Source organism: Archocentrus centrarchus, chromosome 24, assembly GCF_007364275.1.
Source record: "Archocentrus centrarchus isolate MPI-CPG fArcCen1 chromosome 24, fArcCen1, whole genome shotgun sequence".
NCBI lineage: Eukaryota > Metazoa > Chordata > Actinopteri > Cichliformes > Cichlidae > Archocentrus > Archocentrus centrarchus.
Window position 1 is genome coordinate 12,789,556 of NC_044369.1, and position 18,757 is coordinate 12,808,312.

The 18,757-nt window shown below is 44.0% G+C and overlaps 1 protein-coding gene across 4 annotated transcripts in view; it reads right to left on the reverse strand.

The window, feature by feature from the left end:
• LOC115774038 (rho-associated protein kinase 2-like) overlaps positions 1-18,757 on the reverse strand; it is a 48,021-nt gene that overhangs the window by 14,412 nt on the left and 14,852 nt on the right. For all 4 annotated transcript variants that reach the window (XM_030721055.1, XM_030721058.1, XM_030721057.1 and 1 more), the window contains 17 exons: positions 10,831-10,927; positions 10,651-10,739; positions 10,140-10,188; positions 9,909-10,044; positions 8,257-8,348; positions 7,760-8,006; positions 6,713-6,819; positions 6,419-6,578; positions 5,842-6,002; positions 5,065-5,249; positions 4,542-4,611; positions 4,195-4,298; positions 3,424-3,610; positions 2,603-2,696; positions 2,290-2,384; positions 1,792-1,980; positions 396-561 (listed from right to left, as the gene is read on the reverse strand). In XM_030721055.1, the coding sequence (XP_030576915.1) occupies positions 396-561; positions 1,792-1,980; positions 2,290-2,384; positions 2,603-2,696; positions 3,424-3,610; positions 4,195-4,298; positions 4,542-4,611; positions 5,065-5,249; positions 5,842-6,002; positions 6,419-6,578; positions 6,713-6,819; positions 7,760-8,006; positions 8,257-8,348; positions 9,909-10,044; positions 10,140-10,188; positions 10,651-10,739; positions 10,831-10,927 (2,228 nt within the window). The remainder of the gene's footprint in view (positions 1-395; positions 562-1,791; positions 1,981-2,289; positions 2,385-2,602; positions 2,697-3,423; positions 3,611-4,194; positions 4,299-4,541; positions 4,612-5,064; positions 5,250-5,841; positions 6,003-6,418; positions 6,579-6,712; positions 6,820-7,759; positions 8,007-8,256; positions 8,349-9,908; positions 10,045-10,139; positions 10,189-10,650; positions 10,740-10,830; positions 10,928-18,757) is intronic.

Sequence of the window (18,757 nt, forward strand, 5' to 3'; positions counted from 1 at the left end):
CTCCAGGTTCAGGCTCAGGTTCAGGTTCAGGCTCAGAGGAAGGTTCATAGGTGAGGGCCAGGGGAGTCTGCCCCTTCTCCTCACGCCCATCATACTCGTCTTCGTCCTCAGAGTCAGAGTCAAAGAGAGTGCGAGCCGAGCGAAGGTTGGGACGAGTGTCAATGCAGACAGATTTGTGTGTGCGCTGGTAGGTGAAGGACATTGATTCTGAGGTGCGAGAGTGAGTAATGCGCACTGCACCGGACCATGAAGAGAGAAGTTAAAGTGAAGGGGATAAAAAGGAAAAGGGATAATGATGAAAAGGTCAAAGTGAAAAAAGTAATAGAAAGAAGATTGCAGGAAAGGTATAAAGAAGTGTTTTCAGGCAGATGACAACAGCGGGATGACGAGTTTACCTGGGTATCCTTCCATGTCTAAGTCATTGCCACTGCTGATGCTGGTGGAGTCCAGAGAGTGAACGCTGAGAGATGTGAGCTGGGAGCGCAGCTGCTCAATGTCGCTCTCTTTACTGTCCAGTGTCATTTGAAGATCTAGACGCACCTGGTTCTCTTCTGCTATCAGCTAAATAACAAACACAAACAGGTTTTTTTAGGCGCATTATTAATCTGAGCAGGCTTTTAATTGAAAGAATACCTACATACTTTGTGGCTCAAACGCATACTTTTTGGGCTTGATCAACACGGAGGAGTGTAAATGAACTGGTTCTTACATAGTGCTTTTCTACTCTACCTGAGCATGTCTCATTTACCCATCCACACACACATTCATACAAGCACTTTTTAAGTGTCTTCTGTCTAACACACACACACACACACACACACACACACACACACACACACACACACACACACACACAAATGAACGCATCAGGAGCAACCTGGGGTTCAGTATCTTGCCCAAGGGTACTTTGGCATGCAGACTTGAGCAGCCAGAGATCAAACCACCAACCTTCCCATCAGCAGATGACCTGCTCTACCTCCTAAGCCACAGCTACCTCGAATGCTTCCTCAATACATTTTTAGAACATCTTAAATATGGCCCGCCTGACCGACCAACCAAAAATTGTTTTTCCCTGAATGGCGTCTTGACGCTGACTTCAAAAGTTAGTCAAGCTGCACAGAGTCTCTTGCTAAAATGCCTAACTTTACAACACAAATAAACAAAAGGTTTAAATCGCATTAATAATTAAAGTGCACTAGCAGGGATTTGGCCACTCTGATATGTGGGTGCATACAAGTGCAGCTATTTCATGTTGAGTCACTAAATGGACCTCTTGACTGTGCTGTTGGCGCCCTTTGAAGCATTTCAATGCAATTACTGGCCAAACATTGTGGTTTGCTGTGTAGTTAATTGTAATACCAACCTGTGTGTAAAAGTGAGTATTATTTTGAATCTTAGCAATAATTAGTAGGTATTTGTGTCTGTACCATGCAACCATATAGTCTATGGATGCACCTTCCTAACAAACAAGATGTTGAGGGTAACAATAATAAACTTGAGGCTTTAAAACAAAAGTAAAAAATCAACAGATGAATACATAACAGGAAAATGTACCTGGAAAAGGTAATCAAAATCTGTAGCCGATACTATTACTTAAAAAATATATTAATCCAAGCAAATACAATGAGCTAAAGTCTGTTTTTCAGTATCTTTATCTATATCCTTCTCTACAGTTTCAATTTTAATTGGTAATCAAAATTCTGCCTCTCTCAGTATCTCACTGATTCTTTTATACCAATATATCTGCTTATTCGCCTTGTGTTTATTTTCTGGCAGTGTGGGCGTACTGACCGCCTGCATTTCAGCCAGCTGGTTCTGGTATTTTACGATGGTGCTGTTGAATTTCTCTTTCTCTGCTCTCAGCTCCAGCTGCAGCTTCCTGTTCTCCTTCTCCTTCTTGTGCACCTCGGTGTCGTTGCTTCGGTGGCCTCCCCGCACCGTCTCCCTCCTGTTCATCACCTCAGCCAGCTTATTCACAGCCTGAGAGAAAAAAAATGAAGAAAAAAAAAAATGCATTAAATAGTTTTACAGAGATCTATTTATGATAGATATAAGCTTGGTAAATTCACAGGGAAGCCTGCAGGAATATCAATGTTGCAGCAAGACTAAATGTAATATGTTTCAGTGATTTTGCCCAGAGTTCAACACAAGCCTGTAGCAAAAAATTATTCTTAACAACAACTGATGTGACACAAGAGTAGTACAAGAGTAGAAAAAGAAAAAAAAAAAAAGAAAAAACATTAAAGGGTAGCAGATTTTCCAGACCTGTGTAGGCGCCCAGACACACACCTGAATTTTTAGCGTTCTTTCAATCTGCAGCTGCTTTTCAAAGGACTCTTTGAGAACCATCACCTGCTTCTCTTCATCCTTTGCCGTCTGGAGTTCTGTAAAAATAGCAAAAATGAACACCAACCAAAGTTTCATAAAAGCAACTAACAATTTACATGACTAATATTCTACTAGTTGATGAACACATCAGTTGCTCCTCATAAATAAGATAAACCACACAGCTTTCTAAACACATTTTCTACGATTTGGAGGAAATGACATTTTTCTAGAAATCTGCTCTATCGGCTGCTCATTACAGAAAAGTGATGCTCACTTTGCTGCATTTCTTTCAGCTGGTTGTTGAGTTCTTCCTTCTCGCTGGCCAGGTTGGCTACGTCCACAGTCAGAGTGCGATTGGACTCTTCCAGCTGTGAAGGTGGATAGACTAGAGGTGAGCTGATGTTACTGATGCATACTGTACGGTAGCCAAGTAGCAAGAAAAAAAAAATGTCTGTAACTCATTTAAAAAGAAAATGTATTTTGTGCTTTACAGTAAGAATAAAGCTTAAACATGAGTGGATCTTACAGTTTTTAATAGTTTATGATGCTTTATTACAGTGGTCGTATAATGATAGCCTTAAAGGCAAACTGCTGCTGACATAATTAAATATTTCTGAAGTCATTAAAGATACCTTGTGGAGTTTCTGGCTACAACCAGTGGTATAGTGTAACGTTTTTGTGAGGAGGTCATCAGTTTTTATGTGGCAACAAATGTAGCAACAACAGACAGGCAACAAGAACAGGAATGTTGACAATGCAGAGCTTTAAAAAGGCTTTAAGCTTTTTTTTTTCCCTCCATTTTGATTTAGGATAAAGGAAATTAGATGAACAGACTCATTTGACCTCAAGGACACTCATCTCTCATCATCCCTTTTAATATCCTTTTTTCAGTTAACTGTAATTTCCCCATTGTGGGATCAATAAAGTATCATCATCATCATTATGAGTAACACTGAAAGTACCCCTTTATGTAAAAGAGAGAAAAAGTCTAGTGACTGTTACAGCTGTTTGGATGAACTCTGCATATTTGTTGCAGGAATATCAAAATTTAAATCATTTCTTGGATTGAACAAACAAACCCTGAGCTGATCTTACCGAGCTGATGGTGGCCTCCTTTTCGCTGAGCTCCTGCCTTTGTCTTGCCATCATGTCTTTGATCTCCAGCTCCTTCATAATCTTCTCTTTCTCCAGACTGGAGAACTGCTCCTCAACGACAGAACGAGCCAGCTTCTCGGTGTCTGCTTTGGTCAGACTTTCTTCCAGCTGGGTTGTCAGTGACTCCCTGCAGAGGGAAAGTGAGCATGAATTGCCATTATCTTATTAATTACCAGAACTGGATAAAGCCTAGAATGACAAGAAAAACCCTGCTGTTATTAGTCAGAAATCAGCTGTCTGTAGTGTTGCCATGCGCTGATATTTCAGTGACCTTTTTGTCTTTACAGAATTTTAAAGCATTTATAAGTGAAAATTAGATTTAACAAAATTTAACAATTTGTCCACAATAATCTTTGGCTCTAATGCATTTGGGACAGCTGCTAATCTGGTCCCAGCTTCACTCAGTCTGTGAAAGGTCATGTCCTTCTGTTTGGCTGAGATAAACTGAACAAGGGAAATAACACTAATCTGAGAAGGCTGTTACATTTTTAAAATTACAGATAATATGAATCTTGTCGAGTTGAGAAATACATATATAACTGCCACAACTGTAAAACTGAGTTTGCATTGTTTTTGTCTATTTTTTCTTTTTTTGCTGCTTATGACAATTTCCATACTAATCTGGTGATTTTCGTGCTCTACTGTGTCCTATTACAGTGTTTTTATACTCAATGCAGAGTGAGTTGATCAAAGTGTAGCAGTCACAGTTACCTTTCCTCCTGGTATTCTGCCAGTCGCTGCTGCGCCTCTTTGCACAGCTTATTCTTCTCATCACGTTCATCCATCAGCTCACGGATCTGTGTCTTGTAAAGGGTCTTGGATAAAGAAAACATGTAGACTTGATCATTTTTGAACATACATTAGAAATGAGTTACATTTGGAGACTAAACACGTGACGAGTTGGTTAAAGGAGGAAAGTCGTGTTCATGCTTTACATTACAAATCTATGATTTCTTTTTTTTGTAAACAAGGCTGACAATTTAAAACTTAAGACTTTCAAATATTTGGCTGTCACTGCTGTTTGCAGATAGCATGCACAAAAAAAAGAAAAGAGTTACTGTGAAACAGTGCGCTTCCCCCAGTTGGTCCTTCAATTCCTTCAGCTGGCCATCAGCCTCCTGCTTCTCCCTGAAACAAGACCAGAAATCTGTCAGTCACTGCTGCAGGCCAACTGAACACCAGAGCCAAAGCAACGTCCTTAAATCAGAGGAAATGAATGAGATTTGCCAACAGCATTAAAGTCACAAATACTCCTGCTATATTTGTCTATGTATATTATACTCATTAGATATCATGGGTGCATTCCAATACTCACAGTACCCATTTAGTTAGCTAGAAAAAGATTTAGTATGTTCCAGTACACTGTATGTTAAATGTACCAAGATGTCCAATTGCATGTGGTTGCATTTTGCAGTATCTAAGCAATGATGCTTTTCAGGCCATTTTGATCCACAATCCTCCACACCATACACCAGAGGACTCACAAGTAGTATGAAGTCTGCATGCAGTATTAAGTACTTCGTAAGGGTAGCGGTAGTGAAATAAAAATGAACAAGTATGTAATGTGTGTATGTGTCTGACCTGCGCAGCTCCTGATTCTGCTTCTCTAGCATCTGCTTCATGTCTAGCAGTTGGTTGAGCTCCTGTTTGAGCTGTTTCTCAGAAGAGCGGAGCACAGACACCTGTTGGTTCTGCATCTTCAGTTCACTCTGGCTCATACTCCGCTTGTGTATCTCCTCCTCCAGACGTGAGGTCAGGTGCAACACCTACAGACATGCAAACATAAGAATCTGTCGTTAACCCTGCTAATAGCTAGTTCGATACAGAAGGCATAACTCAAGCTTCAGAACAACGGAGCATTACTTTGTATAAAATGCTTAAAAATAAAATCACTTGCTCGTTATAAGGTGTTGTTGGTCACCCACCTAGCTTTCCCTGTTTCAACACAGTTGCCAGTGTTGTCATTTCATTTTTACTGGTTAGTTAGAAAATGTAGTAGTAGTAGTAGTATTCATTTTAAAGACCCATGTTTAAAATTCCTGACAGCCAGGCCATCATTTGTTTGCATGTATGGTCAGAAGCACTTCCAAATTTGTTTGGAAAGTACAAAAATAAATTCAGGTACAAAAATATTAATACTGATTTGTGTGCGAAATGTTCCTGTGCTCGATTTACGCACAGATTTGTGCATACACACTACTAGGGAATGAGGGCCACTGTGAGGTGGTTGTTTTGAAGACCGTTAAAATAGGAAACTTTGAGCCACCTTCTCAATATTTGATAAACGATGACCAGTTATTACTTTGTTGTTCACGTTTCAACTGGGACCACCCAAAGTGTACCCAGTTTAAGACAAACCTCTTCAGAAAGTTTCTCCTTCTGTGCCTGCAACTCATCCAGCTTGTGCTGCGTCTGCTTGTAATCACAGTCCAGCAAGGAGTAGTCCTTTTTTAGCTGCAGCAGCTTTCCCTCCACCTGCATCTTCAAGCTGCGCTCCTCCTGCAGGGTGCACTCCATCTCTATACCACAGGAAATTGAAGGGAAAACCATCAGGAGGGCAATCTACACTGCACTCAATACTAGAGTATTGACAAAATCATTTCTGCCCTTCAGTAAACTTGCTTGTGGTAAGAAATAAATGGACTAGCATGAGAGGGACAATCAGCAGCATAACTAAAGGCCAGGCTGTTCGAGTTTACTGTCAAATTGCTGGGAACAAACTGGAATTATTTGCCAAAGATCAATCAACCCTTTGTTTGTTTCTTCACCAGCTTTTGCAAACAGCTGAAGCCACTTTTTCACTTTCATGACTGGCTTTGTCTTACGGCAATGCCTGTTTGGTTAGGTGAGTTTAAAATGGTGTAAACTACTGCTTTTACATTGCATACAGTATTCTCCAATCAACATTCACTTTTTATCCCTCCCTTTTTCCCACCTTTTAAGGCCTCAGACTTTGCTTCCTCAATGGATTGGTCGGTCTTCTTTTTATCAGCAAGCTTGGATTTGGTAACCTTGTGCTCTGCCTCCTCCTGCTCCAGACTTTGCTGGAGTGACTTCAGCTTGAATGTCAGGTCGATCTCTTGGTTGCTCTTTTCCTGTGGAGTCAAAATGGATATTAGCGTCGTGGCATCTGTTATTTAATCAACAGAAGTTTTTAAGGAGGAATATTTTTATCATTCATACTACTGCGTTCTTTCATTCATACTGGAAATTAGCAATGAAAACCAACCTTCTCAAGAGCACTGAGCTTCGCTTGTAGGTCTTTCTTTTCAGTCTGAACCTTGGAGAGAGATGATTTCACTTCTTTCACCTCTTCTTCTAGGCCAGAGATGAGTCCTGTAGTGGAGGAATGGGAGTTTATAAAAGGAATGAATAACATTTATTACAAGTATTATTTATTATATCATCATATAGAACTTTATTATGCAGAACTTTAGACAATTTGTAAGATTTATCGAGATGCTACCATAATTAGACAGACAGCCTCGAGACAAACATTGTGTAAATTAAAAACTGCACCTGAACCGTTCAGCTTTAGACATTACATAATATCCCAGCCCACATCCATCCTCAAATATGCAGGAAACATTGCACTCAATGTTTGGTTTTCTTTTCTCTAACTCCACCCACAGGGAGATTTTGACATCGGGGGAGGGGGGGGGGGGGGGGGGGGGGGGGGGGATAAATCATCAGCCATCACAGCAAACAGGTAACACTGCTGTCTCAATACATCCCCTCTGACCTCAGCGAGTGGCCTCTCTGCCAGGACTGAGCATGTTTAAGTTTCCAAAGTGTTTCTCACAAAAGGCTCTGGCTTGGGTTTTGCTTTGGCTTTTCCAGCCTCTTGCTTCACTCTTGGGCTTTTTGAGCAGATGTTTCCACCTATGATCAGACATTTCCCAGTGCCTGATCCAGAAAAGTGATTCACATCCAATGTTCAGACTTTAGCTCCAACTTGCATAACATCTTTTTTCCTGCTATGTTTACTGCGGTAACTTTTAATGAGTGAATAAAGATCAGTTTGATTACCTCTGGTTAGGGCAGTGAATCTGTTTTTCACTGTTAATCGCTATTGATTTACTGACCTTTTAATATCTAAAAAAAAAAAAAACACATTAACGCTTGATGATGAGGTAATTGTTCAAAATAAAATTAAACATCCATATCTTACATAACATTTTTCTCCTGCACATTGTTAATTTAAGGCATGTTAAATCTGCTTATGACTATGTTAATACCTATTGCTGTCAAAAGTTAATAGACAGCCATGTCTCACCCTGCAAGTCATTAATAGTTTCTTTTCCCATGTCGCGGCCTCTCCTCTCCTCCTCCAGCTCGGCCTCCAGCCCCCTCAGCTGCTTCTCCAGCTCCATCTTGCTGTTTTCAAGCTGGCTGCACTTTTCCTGCATCTCCCTCAGGCTGACCTCGAGGCTCTGAGCTTGTTTCTGCGCCTCCACTTGGCTCTTCTTTAGCCGTGCTACAGCCTCTTGCTCAGCCTGAAGCACAGCATTGACCTCCTCAAGCTGCAGATATTAGGTTACAAAACAAAACAAAAAACAGGTAAGATGAAATCGTTTTTATGCTGAATGCAAATATTCCATCAGTGGAGAACCAGAACTAGTGATTTAATAGACTGAGTGTGGATTACAAATTTAGCATGATTACATGGATACAAACAGTAAAAAAAAGCACAGTAATATGGGAATATTGAATAAGGAAAAGACAATGCTATGTGAAATTACGTTAAGTGATGTTAAAAAAAGCTCCCCTCACTTGTTTTTGCAGCTGGATGTTCTTCTCATTAGAGATATGTGAATTTTGGTTCTTCTTCCTCAGATCCTCTAGCTGGTCCCTCAGGTTGTTCACTGATGAGTAAACAGTCATTTGTAGAGTTAGTATTGTATATAATGCATTACATCCATACATAGTTTCCTAAAGGTTCATTAAAGCTTCAGAATATTATTCTACAGTTAATCATCAAGCAAAATTATTAATTTTTCTGAACATGGAAAAAATAATCATTACACAGCTGTTTGGCTGAGTTCTAGAAAAATCAGATGACAACCAAAGAATCCAAAATGTAAGCATTTTTACAAGTATAATATTTAGATATGATACTGTGCTAAAGTCACAGGCCACCCCTCATTTCTTTAGATTTTGCTTCGAAAAATGGGAAATGTGAGCTAACATACATGGAAATATAGAACATACGGCAAAAAAAACCCAGCATTTCTACATTTCTAAAGAGCTTGAAAGTCAATATTTGGTAGGAACACCTTTATTCTTCAACACAGCCTGAACCCTCTTAGGCAGCTTTCTTGTCATTTCTTTAAACAGTCTTCAGGAATAGCTCTCCAGGCTTCTTTAAAGACATTCAAATCCGTTCTTTGGATGAGTCCAATCCATGACTGATAGTGTTCCACTGTGTGTGTTTCTATCCAGGTGTGTTTTTACTGCATTTGCAGTGTGTTTGGGATCATTGACATGCTGAAAAATTAAGATGTTGCCAATCAGACACTTTCCAGATGGTGTTTCATGTTGGATCTAAATCTTACGGTATTTTTCATAAATTCATAATTCCATCAATTTTGACAAAAGCCCAAACACGACTGGGTGAAATGCAACCCCAAACCATGACAGAGCCTCCATTGCGTTTTAGAGATGGCTGTAAGCACTCATTAATATACCTCTTTCCTGACCGCCTCCCTACATATTGATGATTTTAACCAAAATTTTCAATTCTGGATTAATCACCCCATCAGACCTGTTGCCACTGACTTTCAGTCCAGTTCTTGTGCAACTTGCTATACCCTCAGCCTTTTCTCTTTGTGTCTTTACCTTATGAATGCCTTCTTGACAGCCACCCTTCCACTGAAATGATTTCTGATTCGGATTTAATGAACATTAGTTGGATCGTTCCTGTGTCAGATCTTTGCTGGATTTTTTTCCTGTTTCTTTCAGAAGCTGTTCATCTGCTGTAGATAGATTTTTAGGCTTGCCACTTCTTCTTTTGTCCTCTACTTGTTCCAGTTTATTGAGATTTTTTTTAGGGACACTGCTCCCCATACTGTGGAATCACTTTGTTGGCGCAGAAATTCTATTTTATGCCTATCAAACTGTTATCTTTGGCATTTTTCATAGGCTCAACTAAAGAAATGGGAACACTGGTTCATCCCTTGAGTTAGGTGCCTTTTTATGCTTAAAAGACTCTCAGTATTAAGTGGCATAAACAAAAATTAAATTTAAAAAACATTCTTTGATAAGTGGTCAGGTACAAGGACTAGACTGAAAATAAGAAGCTAATTTCAAAGTAAAACCCTTTGAAAGACCTTCAAAAATCCTGCTCAAAATCTCTTTATAAGAAAGAGATGAGGGGCAGCTCAAGACTTTTGCATAGTACTGCATATTTGTTCATAGATGCTCACGTTCATTCTCCAGGCTGCGTTTCCTGTCAGTTTCAATCTCCACCTTGCGCAGATTCTCAGCACTCTGATGCTGCAGCAGAGCTCTCTCTCTCTCCAGCTGCCTCAGTGAGGCCTCGACTTTCTGCCTGCTGTTCATCTGATGTGAGAGGGATTCGCACACAGTGTGAGTGCAAACCAACTCTGACCTTCTTTATCCCATCAGGTACATGATTGCAAACCATCTGCTCTTACCTCCTTATCTAATTCTTTCACCAGTTTGTCTAAACGGTTGGTAGCATTTCTGGGCAGAGGAAAAAAAAATTTTTTTAAACAAATTATGAACATTTTTAAAATGTTTTCTTTATTTATATGAAAATTTGCATGCTATGAACATGTATAATTTATTCCAGTTGAGCAAAAACTTGTCTTTTTCTTTGCCACTGTTGTTTTTCCTTTAACATCTGCCATTTCTAAAAGCAGCTTTGAGGATGGGATGTCACTTCCTGTTTTACAAAACACTTCCATATATCCGGATGTACGTGACACACCACATGAAATTCTCATCAGCGGCTGAAAGAAACCAGCTATCCTTTCAGTGATATTCTGTTTTTCTTTTTTCTTAGTACTTATACCAATACAGGCACTTGAAAAACCCTTTTAACCTACACATTTTAAACACAGATTAACATTTTCAGATTGTGCAGCAAATACAATCACATTTCATGATGGTGCTCCACTTTCCTGTTTGTGTGTCCGGTCATACCTGCACTTTTGCTCCAGCTCATCTTTGGCCTGCATCTCATGGTCGAGCTTCTCTTCCAGTTGATCAACTTTTTTCTGCAGCTGCTCAGACTGACAGACCGATGATCAATAAATTAAAAAAACAAAACAAAACAAAAACATTTTCTGATTGTCATTCCTTTTCTCAACCAAAAACACTTACCTCTTTCTTACTGTTTGAACAATTCTCCTTATTCTTTGAGATTTCCTCACAGTCCTTTGACTCTTTCACAGAGCTGCCTTTACTTCCCTTTAGCAGCCTGAGAGAGAGAAGGGCATGAATATTTGTAACACACATTTTGTCCCAACCAGATCCATAAAGCCATTCTGTTTATCATCCAGTGTTACATGACTTTATGCCTACTGCTTAGAAAGCACTTACACCAATACCTGAGCCTAATCCTGAAACCATACACTGTGGAAAAAGCAATGAAGTGTGAAGATCTTTTTGGCGACTTGGCAGAAATCTTCCAACCCACACACTTTTTGCCAACTGTTAACCATCTCGGTGGGCTTGCAGCGATGGGAATTATTGACTGACTCGGCCACAGGGGCTGCATAACAACTTAACTGACGCCTTTTTATGAGACAAGTTTTTGTGCGTTCATAGTTCTTAAAATCAAAACACCCATGCTTACTGCAGACAAATTAAAGGTGACTTTAGAAGGTGTGAGTTAGTTTTTATATATTATCAGCAATTTTGATTAATATCTTCCTCTATGAACTCACCTTTATGTTTTTTTGCTTTATATTCATCTTTATGAATTTCCCTCTGGGATCAATAATAATTCTTATTCCACATGAAAGATTCCCGGTTCTAGACTGGGACGAGATTCAAATTCACCCTCAGGGGGTCACAAGCTAGTGTACTCATAGTGCCGGTCCCTGAAAATACCCAGAGAATAATTTAATGATGCTTAACGGCACTGCTGTTTTCTACTCCTTATCCATTACTTTGAATTGTTAACCCTACTAACGACAGCATTTCTGCTCAAACCTGTTCAGGTCCACTCACTTTAATCTTTTCATGCGCCTACTGAAGAAGTAGTCACTGGGGTATTTGGGAATCACTGCACTATGGCATAGCCAGATGGAAGTGATGTTGGTTTGGAAAATGATTGGTGATAAGGAGCATCTGCTGGTTAACTACAGAACAAATTTCAAGGCTCAGTCTCCCACGCACAGATCCTGCTCAGCTGTTGGCCACACTATGAAAAATGATCACTAATGATGTTGCAAAAGAGAGAGAATGATTTCTTATTCCAGTGGAGAAAGGGTTCAGGTTCAGGATATCTGTTGTCTGTGTTTATTTTGAAAATTTGCATGTGAGGATGGATGACTCACCTACTCCAGACCAAATCTACTTACAGGTACAAATAAAGTTACACGAACCTGATCTAACTGATTAAGTCCAGAAGTGTGGATGAGCAACTCTCATTAAAGACATGTTTGTTTCTTTAAGTTGTTTAGTTATTTTGTTTATTTCTATTCTTTGTTTACTGAGGTTCATCTGCAGGCGTCTTACAGACTGTGTGAAGCTGGCGGGGGTACCTACTAACAAACTGATTATTTTAACATATTTTTGTATATTAATTGGAGGGGAGGGGGATTTATTTGTGTAAATATGAATTACTTGCTTTGTTTATGTTGTTGTACAGCATCTGAGCTACTGCCTTGGGATTTTTTTTGCTTTCTTTTTCTTAGTTTTGGTTTTATTTATTTTTTTTGCTACCACTTGTGGACCTATGGCAGACCTCTGAAGGATACAAATAAAGCTATTTAGGAAGATTGTGAGCACTAGGTTTGGTATATGATAATTATAAAACTGTGTGTGTGTTTGCAATCTTCCCAGCCAACTTGCTTTAGCTGTTTATGAAGTGAATTTCATCCAGATAATAATTTGTAGAATAAAGACTGCCATTTTTAAACAAAGTGGCTTTGTTTGGGTGATTTTTGACTTAATGGCGGTTGAACTTTTAAGTGTTGTTCCATTCTATTTTTTTTACTGAACAAAAGCAGGGTTTAGAAAGCAGGATTCATCACAGGCAACAAGGGCAGTTAAAGAGGCTGTCAGAACAAGGCAGCAGTGTGGAACTCTAACAGTTCTTTTTCTAACTTCGTTCGGTGTTTCACTATGGGAATCGCCTTGGCGTGACCAACTACGGAAGCTCCAATGACACCACGTCTGTCTGCGACAGACCTGCCAAGCCGTGCTCAGGGCCCCGCCCCTCCTACTATCACGGCTGACCAGCTCCTCCCTACTCATTCTCGCTTTCTTCCCGTGAGAAACTACATCGGGCTCCCTCAGCGCGCCCAGGCTGGCTTGGTTAGCTGTTTAACAGTTCTCAGGCGTCCCGTAGAGGAGTACGTCGCCGAACGCAGTTCTCCAGTTTTCAGTCTGGATTGTGCTGAGTAAGTCCTTCGAAAGAAGTGTACTGGTAGTTATACACCCTGGACAGCGACCGCGTCGTGGCGAGCTGTCTTCAGCGGTCACCTGGTTTTAATTAGCAGGGTAGCCGTTGTGTGTGTGTGTGTGTAACTTGGGCTAACGCGTCACGGCGAGCTTTTCGGTGTCCGGCTAGCATTAGCTTGTTAGCGGGTCAGTACCGTGTTAGGTCTGGCTAGCATTAATTTGCTAACCGACCCTAAACAGTGTTAGGTTTCAGTTAGCATTAATTTGTTAGCTGGATCAACTGGTAGAGCTCAGCTAACGTGTCACGACGAGCTGACTCTCACGGCGACTAGCTCGGACTTAACCCCGTTGCTAGCGCTAGCTACAAACAGGCTAACGTGTCACGACGAGCCTTGTATAGCTCAGTCTCACCATCTTTCCGACCACGATGGCTACGGCTCCTACCCCCGCCAAAGGGTCAGAACCGAAGGCCAAAGAGGCTGCATCCCGCCCATGCCCCGCATCATGCGGTGCTTCCATTTCGGGCAGGGTCTCTCATCCGATGTGCATAGCTTGCATGGGTGCTAAGCATGCTCAAACTTCTCTGGCGGACCCGCAAGGTTGCTCTCATTGCGCCTTGATGCCAGAGAAAATCCTGGAAAGGAGGTTGAGAGTAGCAGTGGCTAACAGCCAGGACCCCTGTCTGTCAGCCAACAATGCTACGATTGATATCCATCAGCCGACAGCCACAACGAGCTGGGCGGACATAATGGAGGAAGTGTCCCCGGTTATGCCCCAGTTGTTCGAGGGGCTCCTCGACCCAACTGAGGGTGAGCCGGCGGATGAGGATGCGGATGGCGATGCCAACTCCGACCTCCTCGGCCTAGAAGACATGGAGGAAGAGGAGGATGACTCCACCTTCCCTGCCCAGCAGTCCAGGCCCCCAAGTGGGGCTGAAGCTGTACCCCCAGTGGACAGCAACTTGTATGATGTTTGCAAACGGGCTGCTGCCAAGCTGGGCATCACATGGCCAGCAGCCCAGGCGGCTGAAGGGGCAGAACGTGACCTGTATGATGGCAAGAGGCTCCCTCCAGCCTCACCACCTGCAAAGCAGCTTCTGCCAGCAGTGCCTGCTTGCATGAAAGAAATGAGTCGCTATTGGTCTAGCCCTTTTAAGAGCAAGCTTCCTACCCAGGGCTGCTCTAAGCTGGAGATGCAAGGAATGGGTGAGCTGGGGCTGACCGGACCCCCAGCAGTTGAGCCTTCAGTGGCTTATCACCTTCACCCTAACCGCAGGTCAGTTTCAGCTTCTTCTAATATTTCTCTGCCCAGTAAGATGGATCGCCTCACCGCATCCATCTATCAAAGGATGTACAAATATTCAGCACAGTCGGTGTGTTCCCTTAATGCGGTTACACTGCTGTCAGCTTATCAGGCAGAGATTTTAGAGGACATGGGCCGTCAACTGGACTCGGGGTCTCCAAACCCGGCCCTCTGGGATGAGATCTGTGTGGTCAACGATCTCATCCTACGCTCCTCCAGGGGAGCAGTCCAGGGTTGTGGGCGTGTAATGGGTCTTGCAGTCTCAGGTGAGAGAGCTTTATGGCTAAACCTGTCAGGATTGGGAGACACTCAGAAGGCTGAAATCATGGATGCAGCCTATGACCCAGCCAAGGGTCTCTTTGGCCCAGCTTTGGAGAAAATGAGAGAGACAAGCACTCTCAGAAAGCAGGAGGGAGAAGCTTTCAATCTCTGCTTACCCAGAAAAGTGAACCCACAATCTCACCAGGTGCCTAGAGTAGGCTTCGCAGCAGCAGCTGCAGCCGTGAGGGGTAGGCAGAGTGGGGCTAAAGTTCAGAGGCAAGCGGCAAGACTGCAGCCTTCCCACCAGGTCAAGGCAGAAAACCCAAGGCCTTGGGGCAAACACTCCTTTGCAGCAGCTGCTGCAAAGAACCGAACGTCACACCCCGGGGAAGGGAAGAAGAAGCGTTCAGCCTAGCAAGCCTGCAACGTTGTGCATCACCTCTCTCTCCTCCCTCAAAGAGGAGGAAGGTGCTGGAAGAGGCAACCACACCTCCCAGGGTTCATGGTTCAGAGGCTCCTGGGGTTCCCAGTTCATCAGGAGCCCTCTCTCGGTTCCCACACCTAGTTCAGAGAGAGGAGATGTGGGGTCAAAGGTCGCAGTGTCACCATGCACTTCCCCGGTTTCATTATTCACTTCAAAGCAATCTATCAGTGTCACCAAGCACTGCCCAAAGTTTTCAGACACTTCATTGTGTTTCGGGGGTTCAAAAAGAAATAAAGTGTGCATTCCTGCAACCAGGCAGTTTGCCAAGGGCAGAATGTCCCCCCAGTTTAAAGAAAATGAAAAAAATGAAAGAAAGTCACTGTCATGTCACTACGTTCCCTGCGGAGGGAGCTGGCGCTCTTCGCGAGGGGGACACCTCCATGCGGGAGGCAGAGGTGACGTCACACGTGTTCATGGGCCCGCTCTCTGCGCGGCTGGAGCAATGGCGCGCATGCGCAGTCCATCCCTGGGTTATGGCCACCATTTCCCAAGGATACAGGCTTCAGTTCGCAATGAAACCACCGAAATTCAACGGAAAGTTGATTTCAGTGGCCAAGGGAGAGTCAGCAAGCGTATTGGAGGACGAAATTGCTTCCCTGTTACGCAAACAGGCGATCAGAGCGGTCCCGAGCGAGGAGGCTCAGCAGGGCTTTTACTCCCGCTATTTCCTCATTCCAAAAAAAGAGGGTTCCTCTCTCCGGCCCATTTTAGATCTACGTGTATTGAACAAACACTTGAGAAAGTACACGTTCAGAATGCTCACACACAAAGCGCTCTGTCGGGCCGTTCACCCAGACGATTGGTTTGTGACAATCGACCTCTCAGACGCATATTTTCACATCGCCATTTATCCTCCACACAGGAAATATCTCAGGTTCGCCTATCAGAACGCAGCATACGAGTTTCAGACTATCCCATTCGGGCTATCATTAGCCCCAAGGGTGTTCAGCAAATGTGTGGAGGCAGCGCTGTCTCCGTTAAGGAACAGCGGCATCAGAATATTCTCTTACATAGACGATTATCTGATATGCTCCCGATCGCGGGAGCAGGCGATCAGAGATTCCAGGGTGGTGGCAAACCACCTTACGGAGCTCGGCTTCAAAATCAACCTGGAAAAGAGCCGCTTGAAACCCGCACAGTATACGGAATATCTGGGGCTCATTTTAGATTCCAGATCTTATCGTGTCACGCTTTCAGAGCGCAGGATCGCATCCTTCACTCAGTGCCTCTCCCTCTTTCAAGTGGGGAAAGTCGTGCGTTTCCGGCTCTGTCTCCGCCTCCTCGGCCTTATGGCCTCGGTAATAAATGTGGTGCATTTGGGGCTGCTTATGATGAGGGATTTTCAGCGTTGGGTCACGTCCCTACGTCTGTGCCCTCACCGCCATCTCGGTCGCAGTGTAAAAATAACACCGTCATGTATAGCGGCTCTCCAACCTTGGAGGAACCCAGCAGCTCTTGCGGCGGGAGTACCTCTGGGCGCGGTGTCATCCAGGATGACCCTGACCACAGATGCATCTCTGTCAGGGTGGGGCGCAACCATGATGGGGAGGGCAGTAAATGGTGTTTGGTCTCGGAGGCTCTCTCGGGCTCACATCAACATACTGGAGCTGCACGCAGTGCGCTTAGCTCTAAGGCATTTTCTGCCGTATCTCCAGGGTCGACATGTTTTGGTGAAAACAGACAACTCTACAGTAGTTGCTTATATCAACCGCCAGGGTGGTACTCGTTCCCTGCAGTTGCACAGACTGGCCAGGGAAATAATTGTGTGGAGCAGCACAAAATTCCTCTCCCTTCGGGCAACTCACGTGCCGGGTATTCTGAACAGGGGGGCGGACCTCCTGTCCAGAGGGAACCCGTTGTTCGGAGATTGGCGACTTCACCCGCAGGTGGTGGAGCAGATATGGCAGAAATACGGCCGGGCTGCCGTAGATCTCTTCGCCTCGCAGGAAAACACACATTGCCCACTGTTTTTCTCCCTGTCAGACCCAGTCGCCCCACTGGGCATGGACGCTCTGGCCCACCCATGGCCAGACACACTGCTATATGCCTTTCCGCCTCTCAGCCTTATCTCTCCAACCCTAATCAGAGTGAGAGATCAGGGGCTGTCGCTAATTTTAATAGCGCCACGGTGGCCGTCGAAACACTGGTTAGCAGAAATAATTCAGCTCCTGGCGGGCGAACCGTGGCCGCTCCCCATCCGCCGGGACCTTCTGTCTCAGGCGCGAGGGGAGATATATCATCCTCACCCAGACCGGGTGGCTCTGTGGGCCTGGCCCGTGAAAGGTCGAATTTGAATGCTGCGGGTCTGCCTCTGAAGGTTATTGACACCATTCAGAATGCAAGAGCTTCCTCCACACGCTCTCTTTACAGTTGTAAATGGCGTGTTTTTGAAGAATGGTGCTATGAAAGGCAGGTTATCCCTTTTCAGTGCTCTGTGGTGGAGTTGCTGTGTTTTCTTCAGGATTTGCTGGACGGAGGGAAAGCTTTTTCCACAATAAAGGTCTATTTGGCAGCTATTTCAGCCTGCCATGTGGGATTGGGTGATAAACCTATTGGTCAGCACCCTCTTGTGTGTCGCTTCATGAAGGGGGCACGCCGTAAGCTCCCAGTCTCAAGGCCACTGGTCCCATTATGGGATTTATCACTGGTTTTGGATGCACTCTCCTACCACCCCTTCGAGCCAATCGAGGCTGTAGGGTTGAAATTTCTCTCACTTAAAACCGCTCTGCTGCTGGCTCTAACTACAGCCAAGCGAGTTAGTGAGTTACAGGCTTTGTCCATTCACCCCTCTTGTTTACAGTTGGCCCCTGGTCTTACTAAAGCATGCCTGAGGCCAAACCCAGCCTTTGTCCCTAAGGTGATAGAGTCATCATACAGGTGCCCCACAGTAGAACTGCTGGCATTTCACCCCCCGCCTTTTTCCTCTGTAGAGGAGCGCAGGCTTAACACATTGTGCCCTGTGCGGGCCTTGGGGTCATATGTGGACAGAACAGCTGGGTTCAGGAAATCTGATCAGCTGTTTGTTTCCTGGGCCCACCCCCACAAGGGCAGGCCTTTGTCCCGCCAGAGGCTGTCTCATTGGATTGTAGAGGCTATAACTCTAGCCTATAGCTGTAAGAGTACTCAGCCCCCATCGGGGCTTCGAGCTCATTCTACTAGGGGCATGGCTACATCCTGGGCTTTGTTCAGAGGGGTGTCAGTCCAGGATATCTGTGCAGCAGCGAGTTGGGCTACACCACACACATTTGTGCGGTTTTATAGACTGGATGTCGCTCAGTCATCCCTGGCTCAGGCAGTCCTGGAGTCTAGTGCCTCAGGTCTGAGCTGAGATCCTGGGCAGCACTGGAGCACAGCTTCGGGAGGGCTGGCGCAATCCGGGAGTGGGCTATATCTCCCATAGTGAAACACCGAACGAAGTTAGAAAAAGAACGTTGGGTTACATAACGTAATCCCTGGTTCTTTGATAACAGAGTGAGGTGTTTCACCATCACTTCCCTCCTTGCTTGGGCACGGAAAGAAATCTGCTTAGAATGAGTAGGGAGGAGCTGGTCAGCCGTGATAGTAGGAGGGGCGGGGCCCTGAGCACGGCTTGGCAGGTCTGTCGCAGACAGACGTGGTGTCATTGGAGCT